This window comes from Sphaerodactylus townsendi, linkage group LG02 (assembly GCF_021028975.2).
Source record: "Sphaerodactylus townsendi isolate TG3544 linkage group LG02, MPM_Stown_v2.3, whole genome shotgun sequence".
In the NCBI taxonomy this organism is placed as follows: domain Eukaryota; kingdom Metazoa; phylum Chordata; class Lepidosauria; order Squamata; family Sphaerodactylidae; genus Sphaerodactylus; species Sphaerodactylus townsendi.
In genome coordinates, this window is record NC_059426.1 from 66211005 (window position 1) to 66232281 (window position 21277).

The following is a 21277-nucleotide window of genomic DNA, read 5'->3' on the forward strand; positions in this document are numbered from 1 at the left end:
GTGCCATTGTTGTTGGGTAACCCTGTGAAAGTGGAAATGATGGGCACAAGGACTTCCGTGGCATATTGGGACCCTGCAGAGCCTTGGGAAGCTTCGGGGAGCATTGGAGACTGTCGGGGCTTTTCCAGAGTACCTCGGAGAGACTCAAAGTTTGTTAAAGGGCCACAAGACCTTGTGAAAAAGGACGAGGTTCCCTCTAGAACACCTTGGAGAGACTCAGAGTCTGCCAATGACCAACAAGTTCTCATGGAAAACACCAACGTTTTCTGTATCATCTATGAGAGGCCTATTGAGGAATTAGGTTACAAACAATGGATATTCTTATTCAACATGGTATATAACATCTTCTACAAGTTGGACAGAGGATCTCTGAGACATGCTACGGGGTTGGAATATTAGTAACAGGAGATCTGTAGAAGTTCACCCCAGTATGATACGAGGTCCAGGTTATCCAGACCCCATTCACACAAACAAGTCTAATATAATGTGCAAAAATCATACATAACAGATGTAACAACGTGTTCTGACTGCTTAGCCTGGTAGACAGCACTGCCTTTCAGTGTAGCTACTGTTAAGAGAACAGACATATAACTTTGGACAATAAAACATGCCAAAGAAAATTATTTTATTATATTATCAGATCACTGTCCTGATCTATGGATATGACATGTAATGTACCTCAACAAAATGGTTAAAATACGTAAGAGGGATTCAGGAAGGTCTAGTGCAGTGATGGCAAACCTTTTCGAGACCGAGTGCCCAAATTGCAACCCAAGACCCACTTATTTATCGCAAAATGCCAACACAGCAATTTAACCTGAATACTGAGGTTTTAGTTTAGAAAAAACGGTTGGCTCCGAGGCATGCGTTACTCAAGAGTAAGCTTGGTGGTAGTCAGTGGCTTTGCTTTGAAGCAATCATGTAACTCTTCCAACGGGTGAATCACGACCCTAGCAGGGTTTACTCAGAAGCCAGCCCCATTGCCAGCAACTGAGCTTACTCCCAGGTAAAGGATCGCGCTGTAGCTCTTTGCATGAAAATCAGTGGGGTTTAACAGCGCTTAACAGGTTTACCCACACTGCTTCCCCAAAACAAGGTCTTAGGTTTAATGCTACTAATCGAGCCCAGCGGCCCAGGCCAGCCTAGATGTGTGTGTGGGGTGTGGGGTGGGGCGACTCTGTTTGGGCGTGCCAACAGAGAGGGCTCTGAGTGCCACCTCTGGCACCCATGCCATAGGTTCGCCACCACTGGTCTAGTGAGTAGAGAGTAAGAGTGATACTTCACAGAAAGTGAGTATAAAGAATAACAGCTGGGGAAAAATGTGAATAGCTTGGTTGACACAATACTATATCCTATCTTGAAGTTCAGCCACATTGGCAATACAGTGATATTTACTATCTCCAAAGGTCTCACAAGTTTTGCTGAGACTGAAGGAAGTTTATATGTTTATAGTGGCGGTCTTAGGAGCATGGTAAATAAAATGACACAATGGGGATAATCTCTGAGAGCCCCAACGTTCATTTATGTTCTGCATGTGCACATTATCAAGGGCAACATTGCCATATACAGGATAGCCAGATGCATGGACATGCATGGAAAGTACTTTAGAGACTGCAGTCATGTAGCCATGACCACGATATTCTGGAAGGGTATAGCCATGTGCCAATGCACCAAAAGGATCAAAAAGGCCCCAGCTGATCAGGAGTCCATTGCCATCTAGGATGCATCTGTTGGGGAAGGAACGCACCAAAGTGGCCAGGTACCTACGACTCTGTTCACTACCCCCGTAGGGCCATTTTTCATTCAGCAGGTCTACATGGGAGCTATCCAAAGTGGAAAGTCTCAGGCTGGGATCTAGCCTGGAAGAAAAGAGAGGTAAAAAACAACAACAAAAGACCTGTTAATGCAAAGTGAATATAATAATGTCAATTTTGAGGATCAGATGAAAAGTTCATTTAGTCTAGCATAGGCTGTTACACTTCAGAACTTCACCAACAGACATGATGGTGAAGGCCATCTTCTGTCAGTTTTCCCCACATGTGGTAATTAGAGGTATTCTGCATCTGTGAACATTCTTACACCCCATCCAAAGCCCAAGACAGCCAGGGACAGTGCTGCTGCTGCGCCACTGTGCCATCTCTAGAGGCTTTCCAGCAGTGCAGGGAGACAGTAAAAACAAAACAAAAACCCTCACAGTTGGAAAGCCCTCCACTGGACTAAATGAAGTTATGGCTGTTTGTGCATGGGCAGAAAACAGCACCCTGGGGATGGTAAAAACACTGTCCCGGGTAGTGTTCGCATAGCCGCCGCAGCACAGCAGCACCTTGCTCACCCCCCCCCCCAAAACGGCACAAAAACTGTGCTTTCAAAACACACTCCCTGAGTGTGTGTTTTTGGAAAGCAGCGTCTTCCACCCGGTGCGGAGCGAATGGCATTTTCCCTGCCCCACTTTTTTCTCTCTCTTACCTCCTCTCGGCTGCCATCACTATACAGAGGCCAGGGGACATGCCTCCTGGCCCCCGTCCCTGGAGGCGTTGCCATGGCCACGAGGGCGTGTCCCCTGGCTTCTGTACAGTAACAGCAGCCGAGAGGAGGTAAGGGGGAGGAAGCGGCGGGTCCTGTGTGAAGGCGGCCATGCAGGCTGCTGGGGCACTGGGGCTGTTTGCAGAACGGCGTGTGAACGGCCCCAGTGGGTGCACCGACTGCAAGTATGCTGGTACACCCCCACTCGCCCGCCCGTGCAGAAAGGGCCTGAGCCACCTTTTTGGGTGGCGTAACTCCAAGGCCCTGAACACCAAATTTTTGGCAACAAAACCCTGGGTGGAACCCCACTTTTGGCTCCACCCCCAGGAGCACTCCCAGAACTTCCCAAGCGACGCTGGCATCCTTTTTGGATTCCAATACTAATCATGCCGGCATCCTTCTGGACACCAACACCAGTCTCCCTTCCGGGTTGGGCACTGCTGAGGTCTGTGGTGCCTTCCCGACTCCTAGTTTGCCCATTCTGCCAGTGCATTTGCTGGCGCTGGCTCCATCCACCCATCCCCCCCTTTGTTTTGGGGTATAAAAGTGTTAGCAATAATTGAGAGAGAAATCACTGAAAAAAATCGCTATATCTAATAATAACCTGGTGGGCCCCAGTGCGGATGATGAAAGCAAAAACACGCACATGCTCACAAAAGACAGCAACAAAAGCTTGTTACCCACATGCAAAGTAAGGATTCTATAGACTCAAAAAATTCTAAATATGCAAAAAAATCTAAAATATTATCATATCGAACGAAACCAAAAGAAAAACAAAAGGGTCTGTGTGTGAAAGAAACATGAACTGGTATCATAAGGTCTGAAAGTGCTCCCAGTGTAGGGAGAGTCTGCTAAAGAAGGGGAGTGGGTTAATTTGATGAAGTCCTTGGCTGTCAAATGCAGACCAAGGGGAAATGTCAGTTTTAATCATGACTGTCTTGCCTACAACGTTTTGAGTTCCCAAAAGTTATGTAGTGCTGCAGTTGCATGACAACCAATGGGAGAGAGGACAAGATGGACACTTACTGACGTGTGCGCATTTTGTTTGGGTCCGGGTTCAAGTAAGTAAAGTAGGAAGATGGTGAGAACTCCACTTGCTTGGTGGCGGCAGCGTCTTGGGAAGCCTCAAGTATCCCGTCCTGGTGCCCTATAAAGAGCAGTAAAATAGCCAGGCACAGACCGAAGGGTGTGTATACCGGGCTCAACGTTAAATGTGCATATTCAAGATACTTTCATAAAGATTAATTGTCCTTTAACTGGCTGAGCAGCTTAAAAACAATAGCTCCCTCTACCTTCCATGGCTGCCCATCAGTAAGTTAGCATCACTTTGCCAAGCAGGGCTTACCCTCTTCTGAGCCCAATCATTTCAGTCTATATGGCCCAGGCTAGACCAGTCTTATCAGATCTTGGAAGACAGCCATGGTTCACTTGTGTTAGTACTTGGATGGGAAGCCAACAAGCAATACCGAGTCATTACACAAAGGCAGGCAATGGCAAACCGCCTCTTCTTATCTCTCACCTTGAAAAAGTGTGCAGTCACAATTAGTCATCTGTGACTTGATCGGGCTTTTCACTATCAAGTCTATTGACATCAATAGAGTTAGACAGGTGTGTAATTCTGCTTAAGATGAACAAAATATTCTACTACAGACAAGCATAACTTTGGACCCCCTGAACCAAACTTTACCAAACCTGGATGGCATCAGAAGAAGACTATTCTGATGATACCTTCTTGGTTTAGTGAAGTTTGGTTGAGGGGGTCCAAAGTTATGGACCCTCAAAAGGTGTAGCCCCCATCTCCTATTAGCTCCCATTGGAAACAATGGGGGATGGGCACCCCCTTTGGGAGTCCATAACTTTGGACCCCCTGAACCAAACCTCACCAAACCTGGGTGGTATCATCAGGAAAGTCTCCTAAAGATACCCTGAAATTTTGGTGCTGCTAGCCTACAGACTGCACCCCCTGCAGGCCAAAAACAAAAAAACACTAAAAAATAAAAATTCCACAAATGGGGGGGGGGGGTGGAGCTTCAGGCATGTAATGGGGGGGTTGAACCTGAGAACACCCCCCTCCTTACCTACGTCCTTGCAGCTATTGTTAGTTTGGACATTGTCCTACCATACCTCTGGAACTTCACATTTCCTTGCCTAAGGACAATCTGAATCTTGTAAGACAGTACCGGTACTTCTAAATAGTGGTCACAGGTGTCTTACAGCAGAGCTGGTGCTCTGTGCTTTATGTGGTTGTTGTGGCTCACATGAAGACCTTCATTTTCTCTCAAGAAAGCACTGCAGGAAATTGATGGTGCCTGAAAAAACATGCTGCAGAAGACCTGGCTCTTGGCAGGTGAGGTGTTAAAGAGACAACTTCTCAACTCAAGTTTCCTAACATGGATAATCCAGTAGGTTTGGACCTTTAGGAATGGCTTTCTCCTATTTGACTAAAGTATCTGCACATAGTGAGTAAGAAGGATCATAAAGAGGGCACATCGCTGTCAAATTTGCAGTGAAGAATCATCAAAACTGCATGGAGCAATAAGGGACAACAGTGCTAAGCCATTCAAAGAACTTGGTGATCTCCTTTTGGCTGAACAAACAGAAAATGATTTGCTTTATGAAGTTTGGTCTGGTCACCGTTTGTGGAATAACTTAGGAATGTCTTCCCATCACCAGGTACTGAAATACCACAGTGTGGGGGAAAAAATGAAAGGAACTAGTGTATGCTGCTGAGAGGGAACTTTGGCAAGTGGTTTTTGATCAATGAAATTCCATTAATATGCAAAAAAGAGAGGTTATTTTGAATCAATTAAATAAATGGGTGCCATTTATCATTTCCATTTTCCTAAAATCACTAAAATGTATTTTTGTCTCTTTCAGCTTGAAAGTCTGGTTTATTCTCACATTCTTACCTAGCTTGACTCATTTATGTCCTATCATTCTCTCCAGTGGGGATGCAAAGAAGCTTTCATAATTCTTCCCTCCTCTATTTTATCCTCACAACAACCCTGTGAAATAGGTTAGGCTGAAAATTTATGATTGGCTCAAGATCACCCAGCAAGTTTCCATGGCAAAGTAACTGAGTATACCTGATCCTAGTGCAACTTTGGAACCATTATAACACACTGACTTTACATCTCACTGCCACCAATATCCATATTTCTTTTTCTTTGCAAGTTCTTGAAAAGACATCTCTTCTTTCCCTCCTTTATATTTCCCTCTCCTTTTCTCCCCACACCTTTTCTAATTGGGACAGGAGCCATGTTTAGACTTGGATAGGGTTTGTTCTTTTTAACTTGGAAGTTACAACTCCTTACAGTGTAGTCAGCATTTTGTGATAATTTGGATCTCCCAAATAAAAGATTAGTGTTGGTTTTGGATTTTTTTCCCTTATGAACCAACACAGACAGCTAGAACATTGGTAATGGGGTATCCTAAAAAGCCAAGGGTTGGATATTAGGGAAGGCATGAGATAAGAATACTGCTGTTGGGTCTTCCTATCCCTGTACCCTTTATTTATAGGAAGTTTTCTGTTACCAAGGATATAGAATGTTTGGGCCCAGTTGATAGCATCTGAGTCCTGCAACAGTGTCCGATACGCATCAAGATCATGATAAAATGCAGCATACATGTTGATGAACAAATTGGAGTCATCTTTGGCAACCTAAAAGAATGACATGGCATTTGAAAGTGATGGAAACAATAATCTTTCTGTGCTTTCCCAGACTAACCAACTATTGCTATTGAGACCACAATGAATTCTCAATATTTTCATCATCCGAACAGGATAGAACAGCTGTGGACTTAGTCTAAACATTATGATCCAGGTTGGTAATGTGTTGTATGGTACATGCAATTGGTCTCATATACCACAAAGCATTCAGAAATGACATGTCTCTCCCTTCCCTTTCTAGGAACTATGGGCCTTTCCCCACTTACCTTAAGCCCCGCGCTACTCTCCTCAAGTAGCGCGGGGTCCCCAGGCACTCCCCACAACAGGGGCGGCAACAGCGCAGCCGCCCCGACACTGCCACTGTCGCGCCCCCTCAGCGCGCGGCATCCCTGGCTCTCTTGCAAATGGCGCCTTTTGATGATGCGGGGTCATGGGGACGCCCAGGTGCGCGCCAGGGATGCCACGCGCTGAGAGCAGCACGCAGCATAGGGGGAATTGAGGAGAGTGGGGAAATGCCCTATGAAAGTTTTATATCCCAGTTCTTTAAAGAAATATTGCAAATTGTTAAGCAGCATTTATCAACAGCATCAATTATTACAACACAAAGGGTTAGATTTCACAAGAAATCCCAGCCTGAGTGTGAATCGGTGTGTGTGTGTGTGTGTGTGTGTGTGTGTGTGTGTGTGTGTGTGTGTTTCATTTGCAGCAGAATTATAAATTTAAAAAAATATTTCGGAGCATTGTGACTTCACGGAAGGGCTTGATGATGCATTAATAGACAGATTTATATTTAAAATGTACAATGAAAATATACAAAAGAAGCTTTTAACTGAGGAAAACCTGACTTTCAAATGTGCATTAGAGTTGAGTGTCAATGGAACTAACAGCTAGGGAGTCAAAATAGAAGAGATATTTGAGATGAGTCATGCATGCTATTGGGGAACTAACATTGCCAATTGTGCCAGAGCCAGATTCGCTTATGTGTAGTGTAAGGAGAGGAAGGATTTTAGTCTTCCCTTCTATGCAGTTTTCCCAAGTTGAAATGGCTGCAGGGACTCTGTTTTTCTTGCTTCACATGCTGCAATCAGTACACATGCATCCTCACATACGCCTCCATGGTGTGCCTTGCAGGCATTTCAGCTCAATAAAATGGTGTGGGAGAGAAGGCGGAAAGACCCCTTCTCTCTCTGCATGGATAGGACACTGGCACGCTTGGGCTAGAGAAGAAACAGAAGCCCTGCACACACAACCCCTCCATGTGCAAACTGAATGCATGAACATGGAGAATGGCCATGAGTATACTAGTTCCACCCCCACCTCCAGGTGATTGCCACTTGTGACAGACTGCAGCAGAAATGTGCATTTTTTAAAAAGAGCAGTTCTGTTAAAGTAAAATATAGTTTACCTTCAGAGTACAGCAGAAAGGCCTAGGAGCAGGGGAGCCACCTGATTTGCTGTGGCCTCCTGCACTCCGCTTGGGCTAGAAACTACATGATGCAGAGAGAGGAAGTTAAACTCCTTGTTACAACAAGCTGAGAGGCTTTTGGTCTGAATCCTTCATGCTGTTAAGATCTGTCTGTCTTAACTGAGTAAAAACTAAATATCTCTGAGGGGATAGTTCTGTCAAAGTATGTGACATGAACTATTGTTATCACCTGTGTGTGGGGTGAAAGCAATCAAATACACAGGCAACATATACTGGTGGTAAGAGTTTAATAATAGGCTAGCTAAAGAGCCTTTATAAACTAGATTAGAAATATCTTCTAAGGAGAGAAGTGTTCCAGTGTGAACTGGGAGTGCTCTGTGAGGGTACTGTGTGAATGTACCTAGCCTATATTAGGACCCTGTATGTGGGTAACTATTAGCCAGAACATCTAAGCAAAGGAACTGCACAAACTGTGAAGCATCTTTGAAACATCTAAGCTAAACTAATATAAGTAATCTTTCAATTAGATAGTTTAATGCGGCCAAAGGCCAGCAAAGACAAAACAAAACAACAGCACACATCCACAACAGCAAATTACAACAATTATTACAGCTAACCATTTACCTGAATGTTTGGCTTTCAGCTCATCCCTGATTAAGTAGGCCCTTGCGTTTTTTATACGCCAATGCACAGAACTTTGCTACCTGCTGGGAGATGGTTGCATCCTTGTCTTCCAACAGCATTTTCCTAATCTCTTGGTCAGAATCCTTTGCAATTATCAAGCTGTGTTGCACAAGCAGAGGTAAAATAAAGAGCTCTCTTTCTGCCTTATGCAGCATGCAGTGTAACAAGATATGTATCATAGAATCAACGTCCCCAGAATTACAAACACATTTCCTCAAATGCCAAGGGGTTTTCCCAAATCTGCCTATAAGCATAGATGATGGAAATGCGTCAAACCGTGCTCTAGAAAAGGCCCATCGGTATTTGGCTATGGTAATATGTTGAATGTAGGGGGCCATTACTGTACCACTACCAGATTTCAATGGTCTATACAGAGCAGGAAATGAGGCATTATCATTTTGGTAGTCAATGTCATCCAATCGTTGATATACCATCTTAAGAGCTAAGGGCAAGTAATCTTAAGTGCTGTGCTAAAGAAACCTAAAACTATAAGTCTTTGTGCCAAACTCTCTTGGGAATAATGGTCACATTCCTTTTGCCTCTTGTCTTATGTGCCTCATCCAAATCCATCTCCAAGTTAATATTCCTACCTTTACCATCTCCTGACTGTTTAATAAAACTGTAGTTCTGGTTACGTTAACATTGGCCTCAAGTATTTGTTTTATTTGTGCCTTTATGAGGGGAAGTGCCAGAGGACAAGGGGGACCATTCTGGTCACATGGGGGCGCAAAATCACCCTCCCCATGTGACCAGAGAGTCGGGCAAGGGAGGTGGAAGTCTGATGAGCATGGAGCCTTGTCAGACTTTGCCCTCCCTTGGCCTCGCCCATGTCATCCCAGGGCTAAGACAGGGAAGATGAAGGCCCATTGGCCCTGCTCCCGTGTGTTCCTGCTGCTAAGCCAAGGGAGAGGGGAGGGGGCGACAGCAGCCTGATCTGGGCTTGGAACCTGGCAGGCTTCGATCCCGGCACAAGCTGCAGCTGGGCTTGCCCTCCTCACCTTCATCAGAGGCCCCATGGGTGGGGAGGGGGCGGCTGCCGGGATCTGAGCTGGGCGCAGACTGCAGCCGGCTGCTGGGCTGGGAAGAGGGGCTGCCGTCACCTCCCCTTCTCTCCCAGCAGCCCAGCAGCCAGTACGCCAGAGAAACTGGTACCCCAGCTGCTGAGATGGGAAGAGGGGCTGTAGCCCGACTTGCAATTAAGCAGTGCTTACTCATGAGTAAGTGGTGCTCTGTGTGGGGAGACACCTGGAGGGGTTTTTGCCTCCAGGCACCATTTGGCCCTGCATACGCCTCTGGGAAGTGCCCATGGAAAAGGAAAATACAAGACAGTGGACATCCTTTGACTTCTGGTGTATGAAGGAAAGTGCTTTCAAACAAATGCTACTTTATTTCTGAAGTACCTCAGTCTCTGAAGAGCAAAGGTGAGAAAAATAAGAGTGAGTGGTTTCCCTGCCTTGGTGGTATAGAAGGCTGAAGGGGGAGGGGTGTCCCGTCACACCACTCAAAAGCAGAGCGTCTGTACATGGAAGCATTATCCACACAGACTGGACTATTGCAACTCATTCTATGCAGGGCTGCCTTTGAAACTGCTCCAGAACAACATGCAGTTGCCCGCATCCTTAGGGGGATTCCATGGTGTGCTCAAATCCAGCCAGTTTTCTGCCAGCTGCAGGTGGAGTACCAGATCAGGTTCAAGGTTTTGGTATAAGCCTTTAAAGCCCTAAATGGTCTGGGACTGTCACCAGCTCCTTCTCCTTTTAGGGGTGGTAGCCACTGATGTAATATCAGGTGCCATTGGGGGTTGCAAAGGGAACCACAATATGCTGCCTGGGTGGCTTTTGGGATTTGCTTTGCTTTCATTCAAAAGCATAGAAGACGAAACCATTTATTCTGCCTACACTTGAGAGACCAAGAATCATATTGAACATACACGTACATTTAGGATAAGAGGTTGCACACCTGTAAGGTAACTCTAGTTCTTCCTGGGCTACCAACCTGTTCCTGGCAAGATTCTCATGCATTTAAGAGATGAAAGTTTTCCTAACTTGTGGGTAAGGGGATGGGGAAAGGTTCATGTAATGGAACGATGCTATCGCTACAGCAAAAGGAAATCACACATGACTGTGAAAAGCATCCTTGCCTTTTGATTTCCTGGAGGGCTTTGCAAAAGTGCCAGGATGCAACTTCAAAGGCCTAAGTTACCTTGCGGCCTGAACAGAGTTCTCCTGAGAGGGGGAAAACAAAGGATTTTTGATTCCATCTTGAGAAGTGGTCAGAGAAGAATCTCTGGACCATGGGTTCCCAGAATGGGGACAAAGAACTTCCAAATAAGACTGTATTCAGCTGAGCAATCTCTAACTGCATTTATGTTTTATTTCTTTGCTTTGAACTTTTACAATAAATCTTTGAGAACTCAGCTGGTTGGAGTTATTGGAGAAAAGGACCCAAAGGATTTTACTGAAACAAGCATGGCTCTCCCAGGCTTGCTTTCATCATATGGTGGCAGCTTTTGTGGTCTTCAATACTCCAGGGTAAACACCTTCGTGGCTTTGCAGCAGGCTTGCTTTCGTGATTCCAGTGTGAGCATTTTGGGAGGAGAAGGCTGCGTGCAGGTTGAGATGGTAACCAGAGAGTCTGATGCTGACAGCATGAGTGCTTTGAGAGAAGATGTGCCAGGATCCGTCAGGGAGAAGCCAAGGGGCCAGGGCTCAGGTTTTGAGCGTGGCGCCCAGAGGGCTTTCTCAAGTGGCTGGCAGGAGCGCCTAAGAAGCTTTATGCTGTATCTATAGGCTATTTGGAATCTTTTGACAGCACAGCAGAGAAAACAACTTCCAAAATTCGAAGCTGGAGGGGATCAAAGTCTCAAGAGAGGGAACGAAAAGCCTCCAGCTGGGAGACTGTTCCATTCAGATGCAAGCAAAGCCTGGAATGAAATCCTCTTCAGAAGCTACCAGCATTCTTTCAGAAAGAGGAGAGAGAGCAAATCGCCAGAGGGAACAGAAGATATCTTTGGAAACGGCTTGGAAGTCACCCGGAATGAGCTCCATAGCGGTCATCCAGCACCAGAAGGTGGGTGGGAAGGAGATCATCCCCCAGGAACAGGAACTTTTGGATGACAGCATGAGAAGTGGACAGATGTACATTTCATCTTTTGAAGCTGGTGTAAGATTAATTGATGTTGTTGAATTACATGTAAGTTTTAATCAGTTTAATGGGAAAATTCGTGTTTTGACCCATGAGAAAGGTAATAAGGATTTCATAATTGGTACTGACTTACTCTTTAGAAATGCACAAATAAATGTTTTCACTAGGCCCCAAGAAAATGTTGATTTGGAAAGGGGGGTGGAGGATGAAAAGTTGTGTGAGAAGGTGGATTTTCCACAAGGTGATACAACTGTAATTATGCAACCAGTCAAAGCAGTCTATATTGACGTGGCAGATCCTGTAACTGTCAAAAGCAGCAGCATTCCTCTTCAAGTTAAGGGGGATGGAGATAAAGTCTTTTTGAAATCAAACTTTGAGGATGAAATTGTTTGGTTTGATATGCAAAGTGCTAAAGGTATCACACCAGAGCAGCAGGCTCAGGTGGCAGAAATACTGGCTGAAGGAAAAGGTGTGTGCTGCAGCAAGCTAGGTTACAATGACTTGATTTCACATTACAGTGACACAGGAGGGAATTTACCTATTGAGGTAATGCCTCACACATTGAAGCAAAGTGTAGCTAGGGACATATGTTGCATCATGGAGTAACCAGGAAGAAAACTTCAAAATGGAGAGATACTACTGTGTTTTCTCCAGAGAAGAAGGTATCTGACTATGGTTGAAAGGAGCATGAGTACTGTAGTTCAATGCTCAAGGGTATTGCATTGCTTATTAGTCTGAAAGTATGTATTAGTCTGAAATTATGTTTTGTATTAACATGATTTTCTTCATTCTGTATTGTTATGCTATCATAAGGATTATGTTATACATGAAAGGAATTGTAGTTAGCAGATCTTTGTATTAGAAATGACTGATGTGGAAGTAACACATGTAATCTTTTCTATATGGATAGATGAAATATGTAGCCATTAGACTACATATTCCCTCTCAAAAAGGGGGCATGTGATGGAAAATAGTTAACTGAACTATGTATTAGCTAGAAACATGTGATATTATGCAACCAGTATTATTAGGAAGCTGAAGTATGTGAACATGGAGTTTACAGACTCCATCTCAAAAAGGGGCATGTCATGGAATAACGCTATCGCTACAGCAAAAGGAAATCACACATGACTGTGAAAACCATCCTTGCCTTTTGATTTCCTGGAGGGCTATGTAAAAGTGCCAGGATGCAACTTCAAAGGCCTAAGTTACCTCGTGGCCTGAACAGAGTTTTCCTGAGAGGGGGAAAACAAAGGATTTTGGATTCCATCTTGAGAAGTGGTCAGAGAAGAATCTCTGGACCATGGGTTCCCGGAATGGGGACAAAGAACTTCCAAATAAGACTGTATTCAGCTGAGCAATCTCTAACTGCATTTATGTTTTATTTCTTTGCTTTGAACTTTTACAATAAATCTTTGAGAACTCAGCTGGTTGGAGTTATTGGAGAAAAAGACCCAAAGGATTTTACTGAAACAAGCGTGGCTCTCCCAGGCTTGGTTTCATGATAGTTCACCTGTGACATTTCTGAATGCTAAGAAACTGCTGTTGTTCTCTTCACAGGAACAATAGCTAACAACACTTCACCATTTGAGCCTGGTTTCATTGTGAAAACCATTCAGTATCCCATTCTTTGCTGGAGTCCCCTGTAGTATGTTGCACCGAAACTCTGAAGGCTATTACCTCTCTGTGTGGCCGGGTGAGGACAGCCTTGAAATTTGGCCATGAATCCACCAGGACCTCATGCCCAGCTGGGTTCCCACGGTTTATGTGCATTACTGCTCCATGGACCTGTGAAGAATCATAGGTGACAGTTGGTACTGAAGGGCACATTGAGGAGGGACTCCAAGTTTAGTATTTCCCCATAATGCTCTGCTGAATAAAGCAGAGGACTGTGAGCAGGACTCTAGGATAGGTAGGCAGTTAGGATTGGAGAACTGAACCCAAAGAGTAATTGTCAATGGCATTTAGAATGTATTATTACGGCCTTTCAGCCAGCCATTAAAACCAGAATCCAAATATGTAAAGATACATAATATTCCAATTGTGCAGAGATTCAAGGCATGAGGTCAATACATTAGATATAATTAATTTAAGCTATTAATACAAGTTTCATCATACAATTCTGTTCTCTATCTTAATAATAATCTTCGGTTATTGTATGCCAGCGTACAAATTTGGCCACCTTCTGTGATATAGAGGGAACACTATCTTCTAATAAGATTCTTACAAAATTGGAATCGGAATTGGCTATAAATGAGTGTACATGAAGAATTCGCAATTGTTGAATTAAAAGCTCCCTTTCACTATTATGAAGCTTACAGTGCAATAGAATGTGTGACACTGAGTCCACCTCCCCTGAACCACAAACCCAAGTTTTCCTGTGCAAAGGAATTTTTTGAAATCGTCCCATCAGATTAACTGATGGGAAGGTATCAAAGCGAGCTCTTGAGAAGTCAGTGGCATTTCATTTGATTGTATGGAGGTGTCTAGTGGGTGCCACAGGGCTCAGTTGTGTGTCCAGTACTTTTCAGTATTTTTATAAATGATCTGGATGAGGGGAAGGAATCCGTAGCCAACCCTAATTCTCTGATGAGTATACCTTTCTGATGCACACATTTTAAGTACATGTTTTGCCCACTAAAATGTGTAGATGTGTACACCTGAAAAAAGTAATGTATCAGAATGCCATCAGATACCATTGAGTGGAGTATAGCAAATATACGAATGAGATGTTGTCAGGAATCCAGCTCATGCTCCTCTCTCACGACCCAAAGAGCAGGGTCTGCATCTCTTTTGGCCGGAGCTAACTGTCAAACAGCGAGAGATGATGATGGTTTTACCGAAAGGGTCTGAGGAAGGCTCTTCCTCAAAATCCCCTCTAGCAGTTGCAACTTGGAAGGGCAGGATAGGATCAGCATCGCTCAGGAGGCGGAGGCTGGTGGGTTGGAACCAACAGAAGCAGGAAGGGCGGCAAGCACCTGTGAGAGAGGGAGAGAGACTGCTTATCATCATCCCCAAAGCTTCTGCCTCGTGGTGAAAAAATACTTTTCGAAACCTTGTGCTAACATACAGATGTATGTGGGTAGTGCCTGTGTTCCCAAAAGTAGCAATTACTCCCCTTCTGGATCAGTGCTCAAGATAGTCAAGATCACTCTGTTCTGGGCCACCATCACCCATCACACCATTAGTGGCTCACCTGTGGTTGGCTGAATCTTCCCGATAAGAAGAATAGATAAGGAATGATCAAAGCAGCAATATGTACCCACTCAGTCGTTGCCTGGTCTGGCCTGGTCTCTTTAGGGGGAGTGCTTTGCTGGTAGATATATTTTCCTTTCCAAATAAATGAACCATTAACAGATGTGTTCCTTGGACAGCAGCCCAGGGCCTTGTGGGACGGGATCTGGATGACACAACAGAACTGGCCAAATCGCTGAGTGAAGATGGGATGCATTTGTTCTTGCAAGTACTTAGTTTAGGAGAAACGCCAGCTGGTGCCAACCTGTCCTACAGGCAGGGGCTGAAAAGGACAAAAGACAAGGGTGGCTAGAGGATATGGGGGGAAGGAGACCAGGAATCTTGTGTTGTTGCTGGAGAACTTCTTCAAGTGAGCATGAGAATGATCTACAGTCAAACTCAGTGATCCATGGAAACTTTTTCTGACTTCCCCCTCCTCTTAGCTGCTATGCTAGTGGAGAATGTGAGCTTGCCCATTTGGAAGGGCCCCCACAGCAGTTTGTGTTACAGCATGTAAAAAGATTGATGAGCGCACAGCTCTTTGCTCTGAGGTAGAGTTGGGTGGGGTTAGTGAATTTCTTGGCTTAGTTCTTGACCAATCTGTATATGTTTCAGTTTTCACTAGGGTGGAATCCCCATCGTCAATTAATTGTGTGATACGTAAAATATCAAGGTTTCAGCCAGAACTCCCCACCACTCAACCACGTGTTTTTAAAGAACCTGCATGGAAGTGCATCTTTTTTAAAAAAACATGCGCCGAATCCAGATCAGTGGGAAAGTTTGGGGTTGAATGTAGATTTATTTTTTTGCAGTAGGGAGTGACGCGGAGCCTTGCCAAAGCGCAGTATTTTGCATCGGTGGCCCCGTGGTGTTTTGCGCCGGTGGCAGCTATGTTGAAACATGGCTGCGTGGAACATGATTTATATGCCAACTGTAAACTGAAATTAGATTTTCGTGCCAATGCAGCTGTGTGGGTAAAGAGTGCCGAAAAACTCGAAGCTGTGCATAAACATAGCTTAGTGTAGGCAGGGAAATTCTATCTACGCATGTGTGTAGTGACGTAACTGCGCAAAAAAAAGTTTTTTTTAAATTCCTGCCTCAACACAACGCAACAGCCAATCAGGACAAGGAAGAACAGGGCCACTGAGCAGATCACGCATCCGTGGGGAGTGCTGCACTGTTTGAAGCCGTGATAGACATCAATGTCCTCATCAGGCCCCCGCTGCAGTGGGGAGGGTGAAACTGCGATGAAAAGGTTCTGTTTCTTTTGAAACCTGGTTGTATCCAGCTTTAATTTCTCAGTGGGGATTCCACCTAGGTTGTTTTAGCTGATGCCTTCCTCTCTGACATATGATAACTGAATTTTGCAATACTTGTGGCTGCTGATGTGAAACACTTGACTTGGGAAAACAGTGGTCAGATGCTAATCTGTGTCATCAGCTGGTGGTGTGATTCTCTTACTTCCTCTCTGAACTGCACTCTAAACTACAAGTCTCCCAGTCTTTATGCAACCCAGTTGTAGGAACATGTAAGGCAAGTTTATAGACCAGTAGTGCTTGGAGTGTCATGATGGGGGCAGCACTTTTGTCCCAGTGGAGTTGGGTTTCATGGTGACTCCACCACTTCCCTTCCCCACCAGCTATCTAATCATCCTCCTTGTGTAATGTGAGGGACTCAGATATCTTCAGGAACTGTTGCCCTGTCCTTCAGGAATGGTGCCTCTTGAAGATATGCATGTCCTCCATCTCTGGCTCAGGAGAGGGACAGCAAGAGAGAACAAGTATGGACAAGAGCAGGACAGAGACGCAGGGTTCCAAAAATAAAAAGCCTTCATCCCTAGTCTGCCTTGAATCTGCTTAGGAGCAACACATAAAGGAGTGGTGGGTCCTCCCACTGTTTCCACCTGTGAGGAGTCCTGGGGGACTTCAGAGTCACTCTGCCTCACCAGGGCAGCATTGGAGGTGATCAACCTGGAATGGCTGAATGGCCCTCAGGGAATGTGGGCATCACAGAGTCAAATTAAGGCTATGAGGAACCTAAGGCAAATAGGATTGAAAAGACAAAGCATAAACTATATATGGAAAAGAAATCATTGAAAAACAAACTTATCCAACTGGCTATTGTAGGTTTTCTGGGCTGTGTGACCATGGTCTGGTGGTTTTTGCTCTTAACATTTCACCTGCAGCTACAGCTGGCTTCTTCAGAGGCATGTCATGGTAAGATGTGTTTCTCTCTGACACAGAAAGAAACATATCTTACCATGACATGTCTCTGAAGATGCCAGTCATAGATGCAGGCAAAATGTTACCAGCAAAAAATACCAGTTCACGGCCATACAGCCCAGAAAACCCTCAACAGCCATTTCGGACTGTGAAAGCCTTTGACACAATGTATCTAAAATTAACACTGGGATTCACATAACAGAGAAAATCATTGACATAAACCAGTCACTAGACTTACAGTTGATTGACAATGAACTATGGGTGAACACACAATCAGTAACTCGAGATATTGATGGCTCAGTGTTGGACCCTCGAACTCTCTTCTACTCAGCTGGGTCATGTGACTCCCCTAGTCAAGGCTTCCTCCATCAGAAAAAGTAATTTGTCATTCCAGAAAGCTTCCTGAATCATGTAGATAAACCCTTGTTTAATATATGTTTTTTAATCCCACTGTTCCTCCAAGTGAGCACAGACTGTACATGGTTCTCTCCTCCATTTTTATCCTTAGTACAAAAAATCTTATGAGGGAGGGTAGGCTGAGGACGTATGGTACAAGGTCACCCTGTACATGTCATGGCAAGTGAAGGATTTGAATTCATACTCCTCGGTTCTAGTCCAACCTGCTGCACTGATGAGAACTGGAGGAAATCCAGGAAACTCACTCATTATCCAGGGAAGCAACTGCCCCTGCCTATCATCGTTATAAGATATCCCAAAGTCATGTACAGAGACTCTCACGAGGGATACGCTTTTGTTGTCTGCCACCACAGTCTCTGGCAAAACCAGTGAGCAGGCTTTCATAGGAAGGATGGACAAACCCAGAGTGACCCCAGAAATTTACTTTGGGCTGCTGTAATTGAGGTGTTTATCTCTAGACACAACTGTCACAGCCGCCTATTGGAGAAAGATCACAGTGAGTATCACACTCCCTCAAATGTTCCACAGTGCCAGGAGTAGTTTGGATGCTAGTCTTTTGGGAGGGGGGGGGGCTAGTATTTGAAACGATAAGTGCTTATCCACCTTTGTCTCAATATTCACGGAGATTTTTTCCCCACCTGTCCTAAAGCAATGCAAGAACCTTCCAGTTTTCCATAAAAGGGACACTGACCAGCCAGACACTGCTTAGATGCTGTCCACTCCGTTTCAGCACCCCACACACTGACACAGGGACTCGGGGAAGCCGTGTAACAATGGAGAGGGAGAATGGAGCTTACATGGTCCTTCTCTGCCGTGAGGATCCCCCCTTGCTGTTATGCTGCTGTGCATCAAGCCTTCAGTGATGGGCCAGGATGGCTAGTGATGCGATTCACAACAGCACTGAGACACTCTCTAGAAACAATTGTTTGCTCTGGGGTGCACAGGTGTGCCTTTGTGTGCCCCCTTCTGTCCCTGGCATCCCCTACCAGGTTAGCTAGGGGGAGTCGAGATGGAGTGGTCTAGGGAGTAGCTTAGGTGGCCTTTGTGTTTTGCTGTCTTTCCCTTCCAGAGTGCTGGTCTGCTGCGAGCAGAGATTTTATCAGGTGAACTTGATGCTGCTCTTGTTTAATATGAAGAATGGGAGTTGGAGCATTGCCAGCAGACCCTTGCCATCCAACCTTTCCCGTCCCAATCTCAGGCAAAAACCACAGGGAGTTCTGGGAGCAATCTCACCCACCCACCCTTCAGTATGCAGAACCAGTGGTTAAGTCTCATACACGTGCATTTTTTAAATTATAAAATGGGGATGTGTTGCTATTTTTCAGAGGACCGAATGAGGTTTTTCGTGCCATCTGCTGGGACCTGCTTGTTGTGTTTCCTGCGAAAGGGACTGCAGGAGAAGAAGAGCATGTAACATTCTCTATGTGGTGCCTTTGGCTTCCCTCCAGATGCTGAACTGCACCAGTCATACAGCTGCAACATCCTCTCCCATTTCTGACGTTGAGTTGAGTGCTGGACAGCAGCTTTTGTGCATGCAATCTTCCGAGGGCTGGGGAAACACTGGAGGAAGGCGGTCACTTACTCAAACAGAACAGCCTAAAGCGCAGCTTGGGCAGGGACCATGAGCAATGTTGGCAGCAGCTTCCTTTTCCTCAACTACTATGTGTGATGTGCTGCTACAGTCTGAGAGGCTTGCGATGGAAACAAATGTGGTCCATTCTAGGTTTGGCACACATTGGTACTCCTCCGAGCTGTGTTCAAAGCATTCAGATCTGCTTGCAACACAACCTTAGAAACACTGGAAGTCTATAAAAAAAAAGAGCAAATTGTCTGCACATCTCTATGTTTGTCCTTCTAAAACTTGGTACTTTGACTAGTTGTGATGCTTGTCTTGACTTTAGACGTATAATTAAGCAGGGCAGAAGCCAGATATGCAAAGGTGGTGACTTGCCTCTTGCTTCTGCAGCAAGGGCTTTCCATAGCCAGAATTCCAGGGGCTGATGTGGTCATGCTGCATTGTGTGCAAGCAACCCCATACTGTGCAAGATATTTGTTTCCTTTTAACTCTGGTACTGTGGTCCCTGCATGGAAGTCCCTGTAGCAATGCTGATCAAAATGATCCCATTGTGGGGCTCTCGCCAACCTTATTTCTCTGTTTCTATTGGGATAACTTCTCTCTCAATCCCGGTTTTGTCAACTAATAGGGAAATAGTGGAAAATAATGCCAAACTTTGTTGTTGATGTGCTGTTGTGGTAACCATTTGCATGTGCCATCATGCAAGCGAGTAATGGTTTATACACACAAACTTGGTTGGTGTTTTACCCTCTTATCCAAGGAGCAGAAGCCAATATGTGTCAGTATTCTTTCACCGGAGGACATTAATAGAATTGCCATGAATTGGAATCGACTTGAAGGCACTTAGCACACACACACACACAACATGTATATTCTCCTCAGCTATATAAGGCAATGTTTCCCAGGATAAATACAATTTCTACTTTTTTTTATTGATAATAGGCTACATTTTTTCCTGAAGGAGGAAATAGGCAAAACCTGTTTCTCTTTTGAACATCCATAATCTATCCAGTTTGCTTCCCCTCACTCATTTGACTTTGACTTGCTTTTGCTTGTTGTATCTATCCTTCCTTACTATTGTGCTCTCACTCCCATGGTGTGATTGTGATATTACCTCATTATTAGCATTGGTCCAATCTTCACTAGCCAAACCTGGAATCTGATCTTGCTTGCCCGCATCAGCCTGCACTCGGTTGTGTAGCCCATTTTGTCCACCGGTGCTGTCTGTGAACTCCTGCCTTTCTGCAGCGTAAATGTGATTCTCGAAAAGTGACATTGTAGTGCCACCGGCACCACATCAGCCATTAAACATGTAGAGGTTCTCATCGTTGGGATTATAATTCAAGCTCTGCATAGTTGGCAGAGCTTTCTCTATGAAGATTTGGTATTACATTGCTCTCCTGAGCTTGTGGGCTAGTGTCATAGGTGAGGTAACACTTCCTCGTGGTGGATGTATTCACTCTTTTAGTGGCATACAACACTCCACAGATCATGAAACTGTTGGTGGCTTCTTTCTTTGGCTGTGTGGTAGTCCAGAGTTTTCCAACTTTTAAGTTGTCAGGGTCTACCTCCCTAATGACTATGTTTCCCTGGGCCTTTGAAGAGCTGTAAATCATCCATTAAAGCTCCTTTTCATCTCCTGCCATGTCCATATCCTGATATCTTCTTACACCCTTTATAGGAGAAAAAAAATGTTATTAAAGGAGTCAGGTGATCATCGCCTTTAAATCCCCTAAGTGCTAAGAGTCGTGATGCTGTTTGGATCCATTTTGGCACAGGGCTCTGCAAGTATTAAAACAGTTATAAAAAGAAGGAACCGTTGTGAAGCCACTTCACAACAACCTCCCTTGCCTCACAGTGCTCTACATTCCTTCCTTTGTTTCCCTCTAAGACTAAATTCTTAATGTAAAACATAAAGCATCAGTTTTGTAGGAGGTATAGAGTGAAATGTCTCCAGTGTACGGAAGTCGTTGTTGGTTGGGAAGACCCAGTAATAGTCTTTTAATTTGGTCCCCAAGGCAAAATCTTTTCCCCAGGATCCTGCTTTGAAATGAGTTCCTTTCCAGTTCTGTTTCACAAGAACTGGTCCATTAACGCTCATTATCCCCTCATGCTGACAAGTACCTGTAAGGAAAGAAGGAGTTAATTCATTTATTTACACCATTCTATTTATTGAAACCATTCTGCTTTCTCACAGAGCTGGGGCAGAAGAAATATGGCTTTTATCCTGTGGTGGCTGTTTGAGGAACAAATTATAAAGCAAACTGAGGGAGTGGAAAATAGAGGAGGAGAGGAGTGAGTGAGTGAGTGAGTGAGTGGAGTGAGTGAGGAGGAGTGAGGAGGAGGAGGAGTGAGGAGGAGTGGAGTGGGAGGAGCGGGGA

General features: G+C 44.8%; 1 protein-coding gene across 1 annotated transcript; it reads right to left on the bottom strand.

The window, feature by feature from the left end:
• Positions 1–1137: 1137 nt before the first annotated feature.
• Positions 1138–14738, bottom strand: LOC125426815 (glycine N-acyltransferase-like protein 3). The gene is made up of 6 exons (XM_048485585.1): positions 14644–14738; positions 14288–14425; positions 13128–13235; positions 6058–6184; positions 3550–3670; positions 1138–1859 (listed from the first exon to the last, which is right to left on the bottom strand). The coding sequence occupies exons 2-6, from the start codon at positions 14363–14365 to the stop codon at positions 1439–1441; spliced, it is 855 nt and encodes a 284-aa protein (XP_048341542.1). The 5' UTR covers positions 14366–14425; positions 14644–14738; the 3' UTR covers positions 1138–1438.
• Positions 14739–21277: the final 6539 nt, after the last annotated feature.